At 42.7% G+C, this 22805-nt stretch overlaps 1 protein-coding gene across 2 annotated transcripts in view; it reads left to right on the top strand.

Annotated features, from left to right (window-relative positions):
* The window catches only part of SULF2 (sulfatase 2), a 134499-nt gene that overhangs the window by 67654 nt on the left and 44040 nt on the right, over positions 1-22805 (top strand). For both annotated transcript variants that reach the window (XM_074288550.1, XM_074288549.1), the window contains exon 4: positions 12381-12532. In XM_074288550.1, coding sequence (XP_074144651.1) covers positions 12381-12532 — 152 coding nt within the window. The remainder of the gene's footprint in view (positions 1-12380; positions 12533-22805) is intronic.

Genomic DNA, 22805 nt, shown 5'->3' with positions numbered 1-22805 from the left:
ATGAGGGAATCAGGCTGCCCAGAGTCTCCCCCTCCCCCCCAAGCCTGAGCTGTTTGGATGCTCTGTGGCCGATGTCATTCAGCACCTTTGTTTAGATCACAGATGCTGTGGGTCTGTGTGAACGGGGTCTGTGAAAGAAAACAGGTGATCCTGGGGTAATTACATCTTGGCAGGATTTCATACATATGGAAACCGCGCTGTGAGACAGACAAACAGCAGCCCACGAAGGGGGATTGACGAAAGGCAGGAGAAGCCGTTTCCCCTCCCCCGGACCCTTAACACAGGTCCTAGAATTTGGGCCCTGGGGGTTCTTCCTGAACTCGTAGTTATTAAAGGCCCTTGAACAAAAGCACCTTTCAAGGCCTATTCATAGCATTGAGGATGTTCCTATGAAAAGATGAACAGGAAAGGAACTTGTAGTAAATAACATACATTAATATTGATAGCTTTCAAAATACTTTTCAGGTTATTTTCTCACTGTCTCCTCATAATCCTATGTGGCAGACAGAGACTGGAGACTTTAATCCCTTAGTGTCAAACCTAGGACTAGAGCTCGAATTTCCTGACTCATAATCCATTAGAACATGAAGTTTCTACCGACTAGCTGTGTGACTATGGGCAAATCGTTTAACCCCTGTCTGCCTCGGTTTCCTCATCTGTAAAATGGAAACACTAACAGCACCAAAATGTGATATAATATTTATAAAACGCTTTGTAAACCTCTGGCAAGGGGCTAGTAGGCAAGTAGTTGAGACTTCCTGTGTATTTTAAGTTATTTTAAGAACTTTGTGAACCAGTTAACTAGGGCTAGTATTATCAGGAAGGGAGGCCTCCTTCTGCCACATAATACTTCAATAGTAATTTGTCTGTAATCACCCTAATGAGTTGATTACTCATTTCTTATTTTTCATGACCCAATTTGAGGTTTTCTTGGCAAAGATACTGGAGTGGTTTTCTTCTCCAGCTCATTGTATAGATGAGGAGACTCAGGCAAATAAAGTGAAGTGGCATGCCCAGGGTCACACATCCAGTAAGTGCCTGAGGCCTAATTAGAACAGCATTCTGATCACTGAACAATCTACTTCAGTGACTCCCAGGTATTGGGGAGGGTCCCACAGAGGTTGTGGTACCCACCTCTTGTCTTCAGGGAAACCAGATGCAGCTCAAGCTAATGAGTAGCATGTTGATAGCCTGATGCAGGGAAAAGACTCCTGAACATGGAGTCAGGAGATCCATTTTCTACTTCAGGCTTTGCCACTAACTTCTTGTGTATCTTCTCCAATCCGAGCCTCAGTTTCCCCCTCTATAAAATAGATTATAGGATCACAGATTTAGCATTGGAAGGAACTTTAAGAGGTCATGTATTCCAACTCCCTCATTTTATACAACAAGAGGCCAATAGACAAACCCTTAGAAAACCTGATTAAAAAAAGGAAAGAGAAAAAGCAAATTGTTAGTCTTGAAAATGAAAAGGGAGAACTCACCACTAATGAAGAGGAAATTAGAACAATAGTTAGGAGCTACTTTGCTCAACTTTATGCCGATAAATTCAATAACTTAAATGAAATGGAAGAATACCTTCAAAAATATAGCTTGCCCAGATTAACAGAGCAAGAAGTAGGTAGTCTAAATATACAACAACATGCCCCAGGTCACAGAGGGGACAGAATTCAGACCCAGGTCTTATTCAGTACTATTTCAATCCTGTTACCTTTTTTAGATGTTCTCTGAAGGCCCTGCTCTAACAGTTTATGTACCGAGTGTTCTTCCATCCCTAATGTTGTAGGTCCTAAGAGAAGAGTTGGCAAACTACAGCTCACAGGCCGAATCTGGCCCACAACCTTTTTCTGTACAGCTTTGAGCTAAAATGGTTTTTATATTTTTAGTATAAAAACCAGCAGTGGGGCAGACTTGACCCACTGGCCACAGTTTGCCAACTATTCTAGGGTCCCATATAAGTCAGACTTCTATGTTCCAAGTTATAGTGACAAATATCAGCATATGAGATATAAATATGAGTAGTTTAGGAGGACTAACCTCTCTGGTGGGATGGTTTGCCGAGCCCTTTTCAAGCTGTTCGTCCACTTGTGTATCCCTTCTCCCCTAAATCTCACCTGTAGCTCCAAGCAGCAGTCGCGTCCCAGTAAAACTATCTTGACAAATGGCTAAACCAGGTGAGGGTAGCCAAGAGGCCTCCAAACCAGAATAAGCGGGCCAGAGCAATTTCTTCCACGGCCATGAAGGCGGACAAAGCAGGTGCTGTAGAGTGTTTAGCGCTTGACTGTGCATTGAAGGGACCATTGCCAGATTTCTAACCTGCACTGGACTTCCCTGAGTCAGGAACAAAGAGGAAGACTTTGCCCAGTTCCGTCTCACTGAAATCCAATTCACAAGCAAGTCAAGACATCACGCATGATGTCATTGGTTCTCTTCGAAAACAAAGAGCAACAAGCTCTTATTATTATTTATTATCTTCTGGTTCTGACAGCCTATAATTCTATGAAATTAAGCCTACCTATTCCTTCAGATTTCCAGAACTTTAGGGCTAGGAGGTGCTTAGAGACCAGTGGATCCAACCTACTCATCCACAGATGGGGAAGATGACTCTGAGGGAAGGGAGGCAGATACTCCAAGGAACACACGTAGTGAGAGGTACCTGCAGGTCCCAAATCCCAACATCCCTGAGCTGTAACTTGGGGCTTTTCCATGAGGTTGAGTTGCCTATTACTAAAATGTGTTGGTCAGGCAAAGACCTGACCAGAAACAGGGAGATGGAGCAAAGGACGTAATCCATGCTACCTCCTCGTCCCTCACACCAAGAAGGGGGGGAATGTTCTCCAAGCCCATTCATTGTTCTCTGTGAGTGAATCTGCAGTATGGAATCCGGGCTTTTCTGGACCCCCAGCGGCTCACTGGGGCCCATCTGTCTCAATGGCCAATGCGAGCTATTCATAAGCAGATGGGGAGCCCATCCCAGAACCTGATGAACCAAGATGATTTGGAGGTAGGAGGATGCAGCCTGACTGAACATGGCACAGGCTGATGAGTCGCTTCCAAACCGCTGAAGGAAAGAAGTGAGTTGGGGAAGCAAATGAAATTCCTACGCCTGGCCCTTTTCCTGATCCTGACAGCCAAAGAGAATCTTATTTTACTTTTAGAAAGTCAGCACCTACCCAGCAACAAGCTGCTCTGCCATCATTCTGTCCCCTGGGCCTATGTGCATGGAGCTAGAGGCTGCCTAAAGCTAGAGGGAGTCCCCTCACGTCAGGGCTGATAACAACTGTAAGGGGCACTGGAATAGGAAATTTCCCTTTTCACCTTTTCACCTGAGAAATCTCTGTATCACCCCAGGTTTATAGGTATATAAAATAGATATACAAATGAAACATATATTGAAAATAAATCATAATTCCATGACCCCCACATTTAGTTACACAATCCCCATAGGGGGTCACAGTTTAAGAAGCTTCGGAGAATCTCTAAGGTCCCTTCTAGCTCTGATTGCACAATTTTGAGAGGGACCACTAATCCAAACACCATTTAAAATATACCTGTATGCATATGTTGTGTTCCACAGCGTAGACTTTATCCCCATTCCATACTCCACTTGAGTCTTCTCTTATAAGGAAAAATATTTAAGCAAAATCAGCAAACATGGGGATCAATCATGTGTGTGTGTGTGTGTGTGTGTGTGTGTGTGTGTGTGTGTGTGTGTGAGTGTTCCTTCTGCATCGATAGCCCTCCAGGGAGAGGAAGAGGCATTTTTCATCTGTTATAGGAGAGAGAGAGAAGAGGGAGGAAGAGAGAGGACAGACAGACATGGAAGAGAGATAGAGGAAGAGGCATGTTTCATCAGTTATGTGAGAGAGGGAAAGGAAAAGGTGGGAAGGAGAGAGAAAAAGAGAGATGGAGAGAAAGGGAGAAAGAGAGAGAGAGGAGGAAACAGAAGGAGGAGGGGATAGTAGAAAGAGAAGAAAAAGGGGGAAAGAGAGAAAACACTTGAAGAGAATAAACAAAGAAAAGGGGTAGTGGTTTGGAGGAAAGGAAGAGAGTAAATAAAGGAAATGATGCATATTATGGGAAACCACCATTTGCCCTTGAGCACCCATGACATCAGCTTACCAACCACCTTCCTTGAGTCTTCCCAAAGAACCCTGTACCTTCTCAAAGCCATCTAAGAAATGCCCTTTCTAGTAACAAAAGAAAAGAGAAGTACAAGACAGGTTGGTTCCTGAAACCCAGTAGAGAATGTTCATCTTAATGTGCCCTTGACTCTTACTTAGAAACAACATGGAATAGTAAAGAGAGCACTTACAGAAAAGAAGATGTGAGTTCAAATCCTGCCTTAGCAAAGTATTTTAACTTTTTGAACCTCAGTTTCCTCATCTGTAAAATGAGCATGGACCCTTCCAGTTCTAACTATATGATTCTGATCTAACTCACTAAATATGTCTGGAGTGTCTTATCACCCCTTGCTTTGTATTTTAAAGTCCCATCTGCACTTGATCAGCCATGAGCCTTGATTTTAGCTGTCACCTCTGTCTTCCTGTTGGTTATAACTCACCTCTTTGAATTAGGTTAAAGTTTGGAACTCAGTATATCTTCATAAACAACTTGGATCAGAAGCGACAGAGCATCTGTGAATGCCTTCTTGATATTAAAATATTGATAGCTAGCATTTATCTGGCACCAGAAGGTACACAGAGCACTTTGCAAATATTATCTCATTTGAATCTCACAACAATCCTCAAGAGTAGGCGCCATTACAATCCTCATTTTGTGGATAAGGAATCCAAGGCAGGTAGACAATAACTATCTGAAACTAGATTTTAGGCCCTGTGAGTGAATGAATCTGCAGTATGGAACTTTGTCCAAAGCACCTCCAGCTATTTCTTGGTTTCCTCTTGCCCTCTCTGTTAGTCTTTGCAAAGATTTGTATTCCACGATCTTAAACAACCTTTTGGAGGCCATATTTCCTTTGATGAACAATCTTATTAATTCATTTAACAAACATGCAGTGCGAATCTACCCTGTTCAAGGCCTTGGATCAGATCCTGGGGAACCAAAGGCAAAAGACAAGCTAGGATTTGCCTTCTAAGAACTTAATCTCAATTGGGGGAGGGAAGAGCACTGTCTGGGCACAGATGTGAGCTCCCGCCAATGTGCTCTAAAGATATTTCAGGAAGAAAAGAAGGATCAGGAAATCCACTCAATATGGATTCGTTATTCACTTACTGTTTGCCAGATGCTGTGTTCTGGATACAAAGACAAAAATGACCCCTGCCCTCCAAGAGCTTGCATTTTATGGAATGGAATCACATTGCTGAGGATATAGTGCTTGAGCTGAAGCTTGATGGAAGATATGAATATTTATTAATAATTATAGCCAGCTTTTAAATAGGTCTTTAAAAATTTGCATTTGATCCTTTCAACAACACAAAAAGGTAAATGATATGATCACCCCCATTTTACAGCTAAGAAAACTGAGGCTGAGAAAGACTCAGCAACCAGGATCATACTTTATTAGTACAGAGATAAGATCTCAAGGACTCTGTTCTCTCCACCATGGATTAACAAGTGTTCATTAAGCACTTAACTGTGTGCTAGGGGCTTGGGATCCGTGGCAGAAAAATGAAACAATTCTTATTTTCGAGGAGTTTGGCTCTTGGAAGGACGGGAGTGTCTAAATTATGCTGAATCAATACATACAGAAGTGCAAAATAAATACAAGTTAATTAGAGAAAAGGCTCAGGGAAAGCTTCCTGTAGAAAATGTCAGTGCTTGGAGGGAGAGGGAGATTCCGGGAGGCATGGGGAAGAGCCAGTGCCGGCCCCAGACGTGGGTCGGGGGGCTGGAGCTCATATAAGAGAGATAAAAAGGCCAGAAGGGTGGTTGGGAGTGGGCTGTGAAGGACTTTGGAAGTCAGTGAGGGTGCTGTGTGAGAGGTGGTACGATGGGAAGCGATGCTCATTTCCAAGGGACCCCGCAATACCAGAGCAGGAGAGATCTGGGAACACATCTGATCACAACCCCTGACCGGACATACATGGGCCCAGGAGGAAGCGACTTCCCTAGAGTCACAGAGAGAATTAGAGATAGAGGAGGAGTCAGACTCAAGTCTCGGGATTCCTTCCATTGTTCCAGGCCGGCATCCTCACCTGCGAGGAATTTATTTCCCTCTCTTCCGACCTCTGATTCCTGATCGTCCAGAACTCAGCAAAAAAGCCTTCTGCTGAAAGCAGAATATACATCAAACATTAACATATACATCATTTTTTTGCAGGGGGGGAGGGGAAGGGAAATCAAGTTTAAGTGACTTGCCCGGAGTCACACAGCTGGTATCTCAGGTCAGATTTGAGCTCAGGTCCTCCTGACTCCAGGGCTAGCGCTTTATCCACTGTGGCACTTAACTGCACCTTCCCTCCGAGATGACTCTCTGTCAGACTTTCTCTTGTTCATACACGGTTGTTTGCATGTTGTCTGCACCAGCTCCTTAAATTGTGAGCTCTTTGAAGGCCAGGATGGTTTTTGCCACTCTTTGCATCTCAGTGCTTGGCATAGTATTTGGCTTAATAAATGTTTATTAACTTGACTCACCCTTACACACACACACACACACACAGTAGATATATATATAAGCAGGGCAGCTTTCTTCCAGCCCAGCACCCCCTGGGGTAGGCCCTGCTTTTCCTTCTATTTATACTAGCCTTGCATTTATTTTTCCATATCAGCCAAAGAGCAAGCTGTGGTACATACAGAAAGACACCTCCCCTCCCCACTTTCCCTCTCTCTGTCTCTCTCTCTGTCTCCTTCCCCTTCCGTCTCTCTCCTTCTCTATCTCTCTCCTTTCTTCCCCCTCCTCAGTCTCTCTGTCTCTTTGTATCTCTGCCTTCGTCTCTTTGTCTTCCTGTCTATCTCTCTCTGTCTTTCTTCCCTTCTTCCCTCCTTATTTTCTGTCCCTCTCTTTGTGTCTCTCTGTTTCTCTCTCGTCCTCCTTCCCTCCCTCCCTCCCTGTCTGTCTCTCTCCTTTCTTCCCCCTCCTCATTCTCTCTCCCCCTCTCTCTATGTGTCCTCTCTCACTGCCTCTTTCTTTTTTCTGTTTCTGTCTCTCTTACTTTCTGTGTCTTGTCTCTCTGTCTCTTCTCCCCACCAATCTCCACCCCAACCCCCTCCCTTTTTGCTGTCCTGGCAACAAAGGCTTAGCTAGGGAGTCAAAGAAATGCCTGCTCCATACCCTGAATTCTATTTTAAGTTCTAGTCCCTTCTTCTTCGGCCGTGTCCTCAATCCGAGTCTCCTGGGCTCAGGAGACCTGAGGCTCGGGGGCCTTTGCTTTTCTGCCCATTGTTGTGTGATGTCTCAATGGCCATTTTTAAAATTGTGCTAAGGAAGCCTAATCAGATGAACTCAAAATTGAATTTGGTGCCGAATATGGTACATTTTTTGTGACTGGAGAAAGCAAGGGGGACTGAGGGTGATATAGGGAATTTTAAGCAATGGATTTGAAGTCAAACGAGTTGGGTTTTACATCTTACACTCTGATTGAGCTGGACCTTTCTTCTCTCAGGGCTTCAGTATTATCATTTGTAAAATAGTGGAGTTGGACTGAGCGATGAATAATAATAGCTATAGGTCATGTGACAGGTACAGCGCTTTACAAATAATATCTCACTTTATTCTCATGACCATTCTGGGAAAGTGATTTTACTATCCCCATTTTACAGATGAGGAAAGTAAGGCAAATAGAGAATAAATAACCTATCCAGGGCGTGAGGCCAAATTTGAACTCATATCTTCCTGGCTCTGCCCCTGACACTGTCTAGCTGCCCCTTACTTTTGATGACCTGAAAAAAGAAGCTCTTAGGATTTTCTTGGTCAAGAATAGAGGGAAAGAGAGGGTCTCTCAGAGGAAGAAATGGCTGAAAATAGATTAACACTAACAACAGTGGGCTCTGAAAAGTCTCCCTGCCTACATCAATCCCCTCCACATCCCCTGACCAGCAGAACTGAGGCTTCAAAGAAGGAACCATTTCTTCCCCAGAGCTAGCTCCCATGTGGGTAGTCCTTCTGTCGTTGTTCAGTTGTGGCCAAATCTTCATGATCCAGTGAACCGTTCCATTCATGGGGTTTTCTAGGCAAAGATGCTGGAGAGGTTTGCCATTTTCTTCTGCAATGAATTAAGGCAGAGGTTAAGTGACTTGCCCAGTTTCACACAGCTAGCAAGTGATCAAAGCCAGATTTGAATTTGGCTTTCCCACTCCAGGCCCAGCAGCACTCTCTGCCCTGAGCCATCTAGCTGCCTCTGGGCAGCCCTTTTAGGTTTGAGAAATTCTTTGCGTACTTTAATGACCATATTTTCTCCTTGAAACAGTTCCTGTGGGCTAAACACTATTATCATCCCCATATTACAGTTGAAGAAACTGAGGCTAAGAATATCTAAATAATAGCTAATAAATGCCTGAGGCAGAATTCCAATCCTGGTCTTCCTGACTAGCTCCAGTCCTCCATCCTTTATACTATTCTGCATCGTGACATAGTAACAATGGACACTTCTTTCCAAATTTTCAGATTTGGAAACTTTCCTTAAAACATCCCCAGGTAGAACTGGTACAGCCATTGCTAAACCCATTTTATAGATGAAGCAATTGAGGCTTAAAGTAAGACAAGAGCTTTTCCCGTAGCTACTAGGTGGCTTCAAGTCAAATGAGCTGAGTCAAAAGGCAAGGGAGTCTGGAAAGGAGGTGAACCATCATCAATAAGACCCAATTAATTGACTTAATCCTCCATTCCCAATCCCAGGTGAGAGCACAATCCCATTATTCCCTGATGCTCAGCCAGAGAAACTCCAATGTCCTGTTTCATTAGACACCTGTCACCAGCTTGCATTTCACTCTTTAAATTTTAGATATTACTCTGGAAGCAGAGTTGCTGGGGATGATTCCCTGCACCTGGGAAAACCTGACCTCTCTCTCTGCTAACTCCCCTTGTGAGGGATGTAGAAGAAGACCCTTACCCAAAGTGACTTCTCAGAGATCACTCAGGAGAAGGCAGAAAAGTTGTTTATTGAAAACCTCCGGAGGATGAGCCATCCCATCTCGAGATAAGAAAGAGAAAGCTCATTGTAGGAGGGCTAAAGAAGTAGTAAAGATATACAGCTTTTATACAAGAGATTACATCACAAGTAAGAGAGCATAGAGAAGGGGAGGGGGAGACATCTAATTGGTTGTTGCTATTTGGAGAGATTGGAATGGAAGGTTTCTGTTCCAAAGGATTACATCATAAGTTGGGGAGCATTGAGAAATAGGTGCCCTCTCCCCTTAATTGAATGTTAGACATGGGTGCCAACAGACCTTCAAAATTTAGATTACTAAGCTAACAGCATTCAACTAATAGTCTAAATATTGATAACATTGAATAGTGATAAATGTCATCATTTCAGGTCAAGTAAATATATCTAAAGTTTAAGTAAATACTGGCTAACATGCAACACGCTTGTGCAGATCACAGAGACATAGAAATAATGAATAATAAAATATAGAAAAAGAATTTAAACATTCCTGTAAGTTCTTCACCTTATCTCTCCATTCCCCACATCCCTGAATAAAGCTGGGTCTCTCTAACCACTTTTTCCAGTTTCGCCCATTTCCCAGCGACACATCCTGACTCAGTTCTTCTTGACCAGGCAATCATTAGAGCAGGCCCTTTCCTTTTATCACTTAGAAGCCCAAAACAGCTTTGTTTTCAGCATGGGCTGGATTTGGCTGCCATTTTAAGGTGGTCTTAGTCCCAATTAGTCTAACACTCCCAGCTAGAATGCTTCCTTAAATCTTTAGCTTGGGATGCCACCTTCCATAGAGTCAACTTATTCCTGTATGTTTTGGACCCCGCTCTTCTGTTTTTGGGAGTTGAGACACATTTAAGAAGGCTGTGTTCTTTCCACAATTGGGATAGACTATATATTTAAGGTTCAAGGCAGAATTCCCTAAAATAGCCCTCTCACATTCAGTCCTTTTCTCCCTTTTCTCTATTCCTCTTTTATTTTTCACTCCTTCCTCTTGGTTTCTGAAGGAGTTAGAAATATTTAGCCTGGAGAAGATAACTCTAAAGGAGCATTGAATTCAAATAATTTAAGAGCTATTATTCAGAAGAATTAAGCTTATTCTTTTTGGCTCCAGAGGGTAGAGTTAGGTGGAAGATAAATGATGGCAGACTTTGGGACAGTTATAAGGAAGAATTTCCAAACAACCAGAATGCTCACAGTGGAGTTGGCCATCTTGGGGGTGGAGAGGCTGTTAGAGATATGCTAGACAACTTCTAAGCTTTCTTCCAACTCTGAAATTTCATGGTTCTGTATTTTTATATAGAATCATAAATTAAAAGCTGGAGGAAGCCTTAGAAATCATCTGATCCAACCCTCTCCTTTTACGGATGAGGAAATTGAGACCCTAACAGAGATAAGTGACTTCCTCAGTAAGGTTACAAGATCAATTTCTTTCTCTTTCTCTACCTTTCCCTCATTTTTTTTTTGGCTGCGTCCCATGTCCTTTGTGAGTTTATAACCAAATAATCTGAGAAAAAGGTATATTATAATATCATTAGTATTGATGGACTTCATTTTTATAGGGATCCTTTGGGAGGAAAATCAACCATGGTGTGAATTTCCCACCATCACCTAAGGCTAAGCCAGTGAGGTTATTTGGAAACAAAAGTCTGATTTTCCAGAGAACTGGCAACTCCCTCAAAAGGCTCCCATGCCCCTCCAGCTTTCTGTAGTACCTCCCAGGCTTCTGATGTAGTTTTTGCCTATTTGGCTGAAGCTGTATTGGGCGCAACAGCTCACTCACTCCCTGTCCTCAGCCCTGTAGGTGGGACAGGCCCTACCTGGCCTCCAGCTGCCTTGATTCCAGTTCATGTGGGACTTCCCAGCTTCCTGTGGCTAGACTATCTCCCTGACACACAGCTGAGAAAGGTGGTTTGGGTGGAGAAAGAACAAATCCAGATGCTTGGCACACATTGCCACGATGTCTCAGTAAAACCAAATGCGTCACTTCTTAGGATGAATATCAAAGTAACTATTTTTATAGATGGCAGACAGAGCTAAAAGAGACTCAAAACACAGAGCATAGAATGTCAGAGCCAGGAGGAAGGGTCCTCAACACGCAGAACACAGAATGTCAGAGCCAGAAAGATCTACCTCAGAGTAAGAGTTCTTAACCCTCAGTCTATGAATTTACAACAAAAAATTTTAAGGCTTATATTTCAGTACAATTAGTTTCCTTCATAATCTTTTGTGGATTTTATAATCTGAGAAGGGAAGCCATACAAAAAGTTGAAAAGCCTTACCTTATAGACTTCAAGCCCAACCTTTTCATTCCACTGAGAAAAAGAGGAAAAATCTCACCTCGAGTTAGTGGCGGAGATGAGATCAGATCCAGCTCTCCAGACACCCTGTCAGGTGGCACTCCATCACACAGTGCTTTCTGGCATGTTTTTGTTCACTTAGGGAATCCAAAATCTGGAGACGCCTGTTTAACCTCAAGAAGGGGCCAGCCAGCCTTTAGCTGTAGACCAATCGTAGCTCACTATTACTGCTCACAACAATCCATTCTATATGCCCTGTACTTGTATAAGCCTATTATAACATGGTCTCATCAGAGGGATTCCAGCTGAAACACAATTTCATCCATTTCATTTACTGATTTCATAGAATACACATAGTATAACTCAGTTTTTTCCAAGGTAGAAGTTTAGTTCATTGCATTTATTTGAAGGAGATCTTTGGGATCATCTAATGAGATCATGGGAACCTAGATTTCAAAATGGAAACAACTTAGAGTCTGTCTCATCTAACTGCCCCATTTTACAGATGAGGAAGCTAAGTAAGCTCACACAGGTAGCAAGCTTCAGAGGCAAGATCTGAACTCAGGCTCCCAAACCAAAATGTCTTTTCATTCTCACCTCCCAACCCTTGCCAACATAATCCAGATGGTAAAGTTCAGTGGAAATCCAACTTGAAAAATAAGATCATAAAATAAAAAATTAAAACACAATTAGATTCAGAGGGCATCTAGTTCATCTCTCTTCTCTGTCTTAGCCTAAGACTTCCCACAAACCATCTCTCTCTGCCTTTTGCTCCCCAAAGATCATAAACTTGGGAAGAGGAAGATTGGAGGCTTTCAAGTTGGAAAAGGACCTCAGAGATCAAAAACTCCCCGGAAATCATGTCTGTTTAATGCCTCGGGTGAATGAGAGCTTAATAAATACTCTTGGGAAGGACGAGAGAGGAATCTTAATTAATAGTGCAGGAGTGTCAGGTGTTGTGAGTCTGTCTTCTCACTTGACCTCTTCTTTCTCACTTCCTTTTTTTCTTCTTCATCCCCAGCTTTCTTTGGAAAGTACCTCAATGAATACAACGGTTCCTATGTGCCACCCGGCTGGAAGGAATGGGTTGGACTCCTTAAAAACTCAAGATTTTATAACTACACACTCTGTCGAAATGGGGTGAAGGAGAAGCATGGATTTGATTACTCAAAGGTAAGTTTTACCAAAATGGTGTCTCTTATTCCTAGTATCACCAGTAACAGAAGAGCATCAGAGGCTATAGATTATTTCTCTCTAACCCAAATTCACTCATCTTCCTTCTCCTTTACTGTCTGCCCCTAGTTATTCATCAGAGTCTGTCAATTCCTTCTTTAAATTTTTTTCATTCCTTCCCTGTATCACCTCCTTCCGTCTTCTCTGTTATCATCATCACTACCTACTCACAAATCACTGAATTCTTAAATTGGAAGGGGCTTTTTATAGTCCAAATCACACACCCAAAAGTATCCACACTAAACGGGAGGTGAAGAGTGAGGGTCTTATCCCTCATTTTGGAGCATTCTCTCTTCATTTGAGACATCTTATTCTCCTTCTGGTCCATCCTGTCATGGGCTACCAGATGAGAAACAGAAATCAAACCTGGGATTTCATCTCTCCAGGAACTCCAAGAGGAGAAAGCTCCCTCCACCACGGCAGACATACCTTACTTACCTGACTTAGAATCTTCAATGGCTGCCCAAAGCACTGAGAGATTAAGTGAGTTCCCCGAGTCACACAGCTCGTAGTATCAGAATCTGGACTTAAACCCAGATAAATGTTTGTAAAACATTTTTGCCACTCCTTTCTTTTGAGCAACCTTCAGTGATTAGCATGAAGGTCAGACTCCTCAATCTGAAAACCTTCCACAATCCAATTCCAGCCTTATCTCCTGTTAATATCTCAGTGTCTCCTAGTGAGAATCTTTCTCTCTAGTCCAGGGACTCTAAGCCAGTGCCTGTGAACATTTTTTTTTAATATTTCAATAACCATTACTGGTTTCTTTTGAAATCATATATATTTTATTTTATTCATAGTATTCTGAAAGATTTCTAATATTCACTAGATTGCTAAGGAGGCCATGCCAAAATAACAATAATAATAAGGTTAAAAACTCCTGATCTAGTCAGACTACTCTCTTCCTTGACCTCTGGTAGATAGCAAATTGTTTCTTGATGCTGGATCTTTGCTCATGGTGATCTCACTCCTGCCCCAGGTGTGTTTAGAATGACCTTCTCTCTTCCTTCTACTTATCCAAATCCTTTTCTTTAAATATAAGTTTCTTAAGGGAAAAGACTGTTTTGTATTCCCAAGGCCTAATCTAGTATCTTGCAAATTGTAGGCCTTTAATAAGTGTTTTTGGGATTTCACTGGAATCCCATTTTCAAGGTTGATATATGCCTGTCTTTTCCAAGAAGCCTCTCCTTATTGTTTCAGCCCACAGTGATCTTTACCTTTTTTTAAAACCTTTGTCACCAGTCTTTATCATAGAGTGCCTTGTCCTTCTGTCAGCTAATTTTTTGTGACTGTGTCATATCCCTAATTTTTCTGTGAGTTCCAGATGCCCAGGGACTGATTCCTAATAGATTTTTTTGACTTCCATTCAGAACCTAGCACAGTGCTATGTAATAAAAAATTGATAATGGTTTGTGGTTATGTTGACATAATATACATCATCTCATTTGATTTCTATAAGATTTTTCCATAGATAGGTTTATATTATCTTCATTTGATATATGAGGAAATTGAGACTCAGTTAACAGACTTTTTTTAGGAAAGGTGATTTGTCCAAGATCACACACTTAGTGAGGGAAAGATCTAGAATTAAAGTCTTTCATTGCTTGACCCTTCCTACTTTTCCAGAAAAAAAGACTTTCCAGTCTTTTTAAATCTTACTGTCCTCCATTTACTGAGTATATGCATGCATTCTACATCGAGGGACAATGGCTTCCTTGCTGTTCTTCTCATAGGACACTCTGTATGCTGATTTTGACTGGTTATTCCCTTTGCCTGGAATTTTCTCCTTCCTCATTTTTGCCTTCTGGCTTCTGTGGCTTCTTTCAGGTCTCAACTAAAATCCTATCTTCTGCAAAAAAATATTTCCCAATCCCTTTTAATACTAGCACCTTTTTAAAAAAAGTGTTCTTCAACTTATCTTATTTATATCTCATTCATACCATGTCTATTCCCATGTTGTCTTCCTCCTTCGCCTTACTTTGTATCCACAGCCTTCAGCATAGTGCCTGGTACATAATAGAAGCTTAATTCAAATAGTCAGCAGCTAAGTGGCATCATGTACTGGTCCTGGAGTCAGGAACATTCATCTTCCTGAGTTCAAATCTGATCTCAGATAAAAGTATCTGGGTAAGTCACTTACCCTTTTTGCCTCAGTTTCCTCATGAATTGGAGAAAGAAATAAAAAACCATTCCAGTACCTTTGCCAAGAAAGTCCTAACAGGGATCATAAAGACTTGAACACAACAACCATAACTGCTTCTTTACTTGAATAGAGAGATAGCTGTGAGTATGGTTGTTAGAAAAGAATACTGGCTCCAAAGACATAGATTCAGACCTCACTCTGATATTGACTAGCTGTGTGATCTTGAGCCATTTTCTTAATGTTTTATGCTTCAACTTCCTTTAAAAAAATAGGAATAATTAATAATAGCAATACCTGTCCTTTTTTCATTAAAAAAAACAGTAAATGAAGCTGAAATTCATTAATTCATCCCTCTCTAGAGGATTCAAGCCATAACTAGATAAGAATACCATGGCTGGATGGCATTGAGCACTAGTAGATAGTGTGTCCACACCAAAGAACTCAAAGTGCCCCCAGTGATTGCCTACCCTGCCCACTTCACTGTCAGAGGTTGCTCTAAGATTTTGCACTTTGTGGAGTCTTAAATACTACGCAAACTTGAATGACACAGCATTCAAACCTCCCCTCTTCTCCCCTCCAAAGACCAGAATTTCATCCCTCACATGCCAACAGGTTAACAGAGTACTTTCAACAGCCACCTCAGGCAAGTAGTGTGGGTATTGTCTCCATTATACAGATGGGGAAACTTTAGCTCAAAGGTGTTCTGGAACTTGCCACACAGCTAATGAGACAAGAATCATTGCTACCCAGGTCTCTGCTCCTTCCATAACATCCCAACAACTCCTTTACCTGAGAGAGAGTCAGGAAAGTTTCATGGCCAGCCTTTTTCTGATTACCTCCCTGTAGGTCCTTCAACAACAGATTGACAGCTTATCACTGGACTGTTCCTTAAATTCTTTCTAGCTTGATCTTACCCATCAATTCCATCTTCACTGCCATAATCTTTGTGAGAAAGCCCAAGATTGCTTCTAAGTCCTGAGGAGGCATCGGAGGAGTGGTGTTGTACATTAATAGTGATGGAGAGGTCGCCTAATGTAGTGGATAGAGATCTGGTCTCTATAGTTGGGATATGACACACACTAGCTATTTGACCCCGGGAAAGTCACTCTCTGAGTGCCAGGGAATCCCCTCCAAGTCACAGAACAAAAGCCAGTCATCATTTTTAGAGAGAACATCCTCTAGTTGGGAAGTCCCTACACCAATGAAATCACAGGTCTAAAAGAGAAAGATGGCAGCTATGATAATAGCTGAAGGAAAAAAGAGCACAGCCAAAAGGTTTATGCTGGCAGAATGTACTGTTTATTAAAACTATAAGAATATCCAAGAATGATTAGTATAGAAAATGGGGAGCAGATCACTGATATCCATAAAAAATGCTAATAAATAAATGAATGAATGAATATAAATAAAAAGAAAGAAAGGAGGGAGGGAGGAAGGAAAGAAGGAAGGAAGGAAGGAAGGAAGGAAGGAAGGAAGGAAGGAAGGAAGGAAGGAAGGAAGGAAGGAAGGAAGGAAGGAAGGAAGGAAGGAAAGAAGGAAGGAACGGAGGGAGGGAGGGAGGAAGGAAGGAAGGAAGGAACAGAGGGAGGGAGGGAAGGAAAGAGGAAGGGAGGCAGGAAAGAAGGAAAAAACATGTATGTCAGTTGCTTAGGAAGGCCAGATAAGAAGAAAGGGAAAATCCCAGGCTTCTGAAGGTAAGATTGCCAACATAATGTATTTCTGACTTTTTTCTTCTTTTTGAATCAAGAGGTAGGTGGTAGAGGGGAGAGAATGAAAGCCATTGCTGGAATAGTGAAAAAAGATGCAACTGACTTCCCAAGCAGAAGAGTAATTCAGGCACAGGACTAGGGGGCCATCAGAGCTCCTGAGGCTCATGCCTTTCCCCCAGAGGAGTCAGGAGCCAGTTGGCTACGCTGTCTTAGAGGATCCAAGCCAGTTTCCAGGGATGAGAAAGGCTAGAGACCCTAAGACCAACACGGTGCTGTTTTGGAGAAGCTGATTCCTTTTATTTCTGAACTCAGGGCTCAAATTCCCCAAGCAACTGGTTTATTCATTGCCTAAGAAATGACTCTGCAGCCTGAGGCAGGAGACCACTCCCTGGGCCCCGCAGCCAGAGCATCCAGGAAAGATACAGCCCAGATTTGATGTCACCAACTCCATTTTTGGCTCACTCTTCACTCCCCTTCCTGAGAGCTCTTAGCATCTCTCCTGCTGGCAGGGCTCCTTAGCAAGGACCACATTTACTCAGAACAAAATGCATTCACTTGCTTACAGCCACAAGCTAGCAATTTCCTCAAACGGGTTGTAGCGCCTCCTGATTTATTGATGTAGATAAATTATTGATGGGGGATGCTCATTAGGGGGAAGGGGCACAGCAGGAAGGCATCAAGGCTCTGGGAAGGGAGAGCTGTATAGACCTGAAAGAGCTGAGATTATACTCGTCCACTTTAACATTAGGGAATAATTTCAAACCAAGGCTTTCATCCCTTTGAATTTTTCTCTGATTGCCTCATGTCTGGGTCCAGGGCCAGTTAATCCAGTAAGAGCACTGGGCTCACAAAGCTAAGTTCAGAGGGCTTGGTTGATCTTGACCTCTGACCCTACTGAAATGACTTCAGCCAATTTACTCAATCTCCCTAGGCCTGTAAAATCAGGTTAAGTCCCTTCCTAGCTTCAGGTCTGTGATCCTGATATCCCACAGCTCATACCCATGAGCACTGGTCACCTTTCTCAGCAGTTTTTATCCACATCCAGCCCCATTTCCACTGGACCCAGATGGCTCTGAAGGGGAAACTGAGGCAGGTGATCTGGCACAGCCCTCCCTCCTTAAATCCGCTTCACTTGCACAGCATGGCATCCCCTCCCTGAGTCATGTCTTCTTCAAGAAGAAAGGACAAAAATAACAACCTGCTGAGGAGAATTTGTTGATTTGTTTTCAGGCTTCAGGTTCTAGTGACTGGTCGAATGACCTTGTGATCTTTTTCATCTATAAAAAGAGGAGGTTGGACTAGATTAATTCTACGGTCTTTCTGGCTGCAACAGTCCCTGTTCTAAGGTTCCTGTCAGCTTTGACCTTCTGTGCTCCTTGTTCAGAAATCCCTCCCAGCTCTGGCATTTCACATCATTTCACACCCTACCAGTCAGTAAGCATTTATTAAGCACCTCCTGCACGCCAAGCACTGTGCCTGGCTCTGGGGACCCAACGACAACCCAGTGACTCCTCTCCAAGAGATTTCTTCCATGCCAGCAGCGCTGCTGGCATCCCGGCACTGAGGTCCAGCCTATCTGAGCTGCCTGCCTTGCTTATCTGACTTCTGCTTGGTCTCATGCCTTCTCCTTGGCTCCAGAGCCAGCAATTTGTGCCTTCCCCTCTCCGCCAGGAAAAAGTTCAGAATTACTATTGGTAAAATAATGAGCTTCTCACATTGGAATCACATTTTTATTTTCCATGACAAGCATTGTATCCCCCCAGAGAAAAACAAATTAAAATAAATTCACTTTGCCAACAACAGCTCAGGAGCATAAGTAAATAATTCACCTTGATCATATCCCCTCCGTGCCCAAGGACTCCTTCAGTTTGACTGTAAAACAAAACTGAGACCAGTGAGGGCAGGGTTACATATATCCTATACACAGGATAAGAAGAGGTCTGTTTGTAGGCAGCTTGGTAGCACAGTGGATAGAGCACTGGACCTGAGTGCAAATCCAGCCTCAGACACTTACTAACTGTGTAACACTGGGCTAGGGCCTTAATCTCTTGGTACCTCAGTTTCCCCATATGTAAAATGGAAATAATAACAGCATTCTATAAGGCAGGGTTGCTGGGAAGAGCAAAAGTGATAATAATGTGTAAAGGTGTGTGCCTGACACACAGTAGGAGCCACATAAATGCTTCTTCTCTTCCCTGTTCTGGACCTAAGTAGTCCCAGTATTGGCTCTGCCACCGATTTCCCAGGATGTCTTCAGGGAAGTCGCTCCCAACTCTCTGAGTTTCTGTAACGCAAAGGTTGTTCATTCAGGGACCTCCTGATTTGAAATGACTGCAATTCCATTGGCTTCAGGGAGACACTATACCTACAAGCCCAAATGGCCATCATGCAAGGGCAGTCATAAGGGGACAAGGAAGAAGTTCGAATATTGGATGTCTCACTGTAGACATCTTCCCTCATGAAGGAAAAAAACCTTAAAAACCTTACCCAGAACAAAATGCATTCACTTGCTTACTACAGCCACAAGCTAGCAATTTCCTCGAAATTGCTCAGTCTGATAGTATGAAGCAGCAATGCCTTTTTATACAGAGGGAACATTATTTTGTAACAATAATAACTTCCACCTCAGGATACATTAAGGCTGACAAGTCACACGCATTCCTCCCAGCGCTGTGAAGGTATAAGGTACGTGGTGCTAGCATCCCCATTTCACAGATGAGGATACTGAGTTTAATAGATTTAGGGATTAAACTCACGTATCGTTATAGAGCCAGGTCTCTGCTACTCTGGGTCCACCGTTCTTTATCCTGCAGCAAGATGCCTGATCTAAGTCTTGTCTCTCTGAATAATAAGGCTTTGAGCTCTTCTTTTTGTTTCCCTTTGCACATAGTAGGTCCTCCTTCCATCCTTGAATGAGTGTGAATTAACTAAAATCAGGACGAGATATTCTTAACTAGAGTAGAAGGGTTTATCACACACAGAAACCCAGACACAGCCCCCCCTCCAAAACACCAGTCCTGAGACCATTTTGAACGGAGACCCTCTCTGCTTTTTCTCCTGGGAAATAAAAGCCCCCTTGCCACACCCTTTGTGGAGCTCAGCCCCTCGGGCCCACAGCAGCCTTGCATGTTCATCACAGACTGCTTGACTTGGATGGCAGATTCCTTCCCTCCCCTGGGAATTCACCTGCCTGCACCATTGTACAAGCTTCATTCCTCACCGCCCACATTACATTGGCTGCTGTTGTCCAAGTCTCATCAATCTAGACCTTTCCCTAATTACCAAAGCGGCCCTAGGCTGGCACCTTGCAGACAGCTAACGATCCTGGCGATAATGAGCCTCAGAGTCAGTGGGTAAACCTGTCTGTAACCGAGGAAACATCCCTCGCTGCTATGCAAAGTGAGATGAGGGTTGGGGTAGGGTGGGTGAGGCTGTCTCAGAGGGCTTCCCACCACCAAAAGTGAAAATGCAATTCAGGGTCCCCCTTCCTCTAACACAAAGGATTATGGGATCCCAGAAGCCATCTGGAAATACAGAATTATGGGAGTTGTGTAACTGAATGTGGGGGTCATGAAATTACAATTTATTATCAGTAAATGTTTGATTTGAATATCTATTTCACATTACCCATGATTGTGTAAAAAAAATTTTAGGCAAAAAGGGGCCATAAGTGGAAGAAGTTTAAGAAGCCATAATCTAGTCCAATCTTCTCATTTGACAGATGAGGAAACTCAGGCTAATAAGAAATTGATTGTGTCTTCAGCAGTTCTACCTTGCTTTGGGGAGATACTTCTCCAAGAATTCCAGAGAAACATATAGAATGGTCCTTCTTAATTTTCACAATGGGATTCTGTGTCACATTTCTACAGTAATTAGTTTACCCAGATTTCTCTCTGAACCTCAGCATCCACATCTGTAAAATGGGAATAATAATACTCCACTTACCTCACAGGGCTTGGGAAATATTCATCTCTCCTTTTGTCATAATCCATATAAGTATTATCATCCCCTTCTTAAGAATGAGGGAATTAGGGGCAGCTAGTTGGTGTAGTAGAGGCCTCAGACACTTAACACTTTGGCTGTGTGACCCTGGACAAGTCACTTAACCCCATTTGCCTCAGGGAAAAAAAAAGAATGAGAAAATTAGCTTAGAGAAAGATATTTTGTCACAGTATAGCAGAATGGGACTCATTCCTCATACCAAAGTTTATTTTTTTTACTAAAGCTTTTTATTTTCAAAACATATGCTTGGGTAATTTTTCAACATTAACCCTTGCAAAACCTTGTGTTCCAATTTTCCTTCCTTTTTCCTGCCCTCCCCTGGATGGCAAGTAATCCAATATATGTTAAATATGGTAGAAATATATGCTAAATCCAATATGTGCATACATATTTATACAATTATCTTGCTGCACAAGAAAAATCAAATCTAAAAGGAAAAAGAAGAGAAAATAAAATAAAATGCAAGCAAACAACAACAAAAAGTAAAAATATCATGTTGTGAACCACACTCAGTCCCCACAGTCCTCTTGCTGGCTGTAGATGGCTCTCTTCTTCACAATATCATTGGAACTGGCCTGAATCATTTTATTGTTAGAAAGAGTCACGTTCATCAGAATTGATCCTCTTATAATATTGTAAATCTCCTGGTTCTATTCATTTCACTCAGCATCAGTTCATGTAAGTCTCTCCAAACCTCTCTGTATTCATCCTGCTGGTCATTTCTTACAGAGCAATAATATTCCATAACCTTCATATACCATAATTTACCCAACCATTCTCCAATTGATGGACATCCATTCATCTTCCAGCTTCTAGCCACTACGAAAAGGGCTGCCAGAAACATTTTGGCACATACAGGTCCCTTTCCCTTCTTTAGTATTTCTTTGGGATATAAGCCCAGTAGCAGCACTGCTGGGTCAAAGGGTATGCACAGTTTGATAACTTTTCCCAGAGAATTTATACTCCAAATTAATCTTATTGCACTTGCTTCTTTTTGTGATTCAGTAGAGACAGCAAAAGGGCACAGGGCCTGGTCCTGTGCTAAGCACTCACTTTTCTTCAAGTTAATATGCGATTCTTAGGATTTAGAGGAGGAACAGAATTTACAGATCACATAATCCAAACCCTCATTTCACAGAGGGGGAAACTGAGGCTTTGAAAGGGGACAGATCTTGAGTAATGTTACAAAATCATAAAGAAGAGACCTGAGATTCCAACTCAGCTCCTTTTCCCTGTTGCTCCCCCTCGCCACCTCCCAGGAACAACCTCCCCTTCCTCTGCATTCTGTGATTCTCTCTTTCTTGGAATATCATCTCTCTATTCGGCCCATAGCAACAGTCTTCCCCTTTCCCCCGTAGAAGCCGCCATGTGCCCAGAACAGCATGGCTGCCATTTCTAATCACAGCATTGCTTGGCTTAATTGTTTTCCTGAACCTCCCTCTTTGTGTCCCTGGCACTTAGTCACATCAGCCCAATTCTGAACTCTTCAGTCGCTCCGTGGGGGCCTCCTGACAGCGATGGCAGAGGAAGCCACTGCCAATACAGTGAGCCATTGCTGGCCCCCCTGGTTACCATTCGGATTGAATGGGAATTGATCCACTGGTTGTTGAAACATCAGCTTATCTCTCCCTGCAGCCCTTCATTCCTAGGCAGCTGGATCCTCCACTGGAGCATGAAGCAGGTTTTCCATCATGCCTTTCAGAAGCCTTTGAGTTTTGTGTCACATTTCTCACACATCAAGAAAGAAGAAAATCCCTTCTGTAAAACCCTGAGGCTAAGAAGGTCACCTTTCCATCCCCCTGCCTCCGGCCTGTCGCACAGAAATGGCCAGTTACCCTGGGTTCTCACTAAATGTAAGAACAGGAGCGGCTGCAACATCCTAAGTTAATAGCCCCTTCTGCTGTCCCTCCCCAGATCTCCCGCTTCCCTTCTTCCCTTCTCTCCTGTTCCTATAAGTGAAGAGGCCAGGTTAAGATCCCAATAGCAGAGATTAAGAACTGCATGGGATCTTAGATGTAATTCCTCTACTAGTTCTTAGGTCTAGTTCAACTCTGTCATTTTACAGATGAGGAAACTGAGACCCAGAATGTGAACTGCCCAAGGTCACATCACTAGTGAATGTCTGAGACCAGATTCAAAATCATGTCTAACTCCAAGTTCAGCACACTCCAGTTCCCCAGTGGCATGTTGTGGTATGTGATTAGCTCAAGAAACTGGAAAAAACAAAACAGGGGAAAAGGAAGGAAACAGCGTTTATTAAGTGCCTACTGGATAGCAGACTAAGAGCTTTTATCTTAGCAACAACCCTGTGATGTAGGTGCTGTTATTATTCCCTTTTAACAGTTGAGGACATTGAGGT

This window comes from Sminthopsis crassicaudata, chromosome 2 (assembly GCF_048593235.1).
Source record: "Sminthopsis crassicaudata isolate SCR6 chromosome 2, ASM4859323v1, whole genome shotgun sequence".
Lineage (NCBI taxonomy): Eukaryota > Metazoa > Chordata > Mammalia > Dasyuromorphia > Dasyuridae > Sminthopsis > Sminthopsis crassicaudata.
Note: the sequence above shows the minus strand (reverse complement) of the source record. Positions and strands in the feature narration are given on the sequence as shown.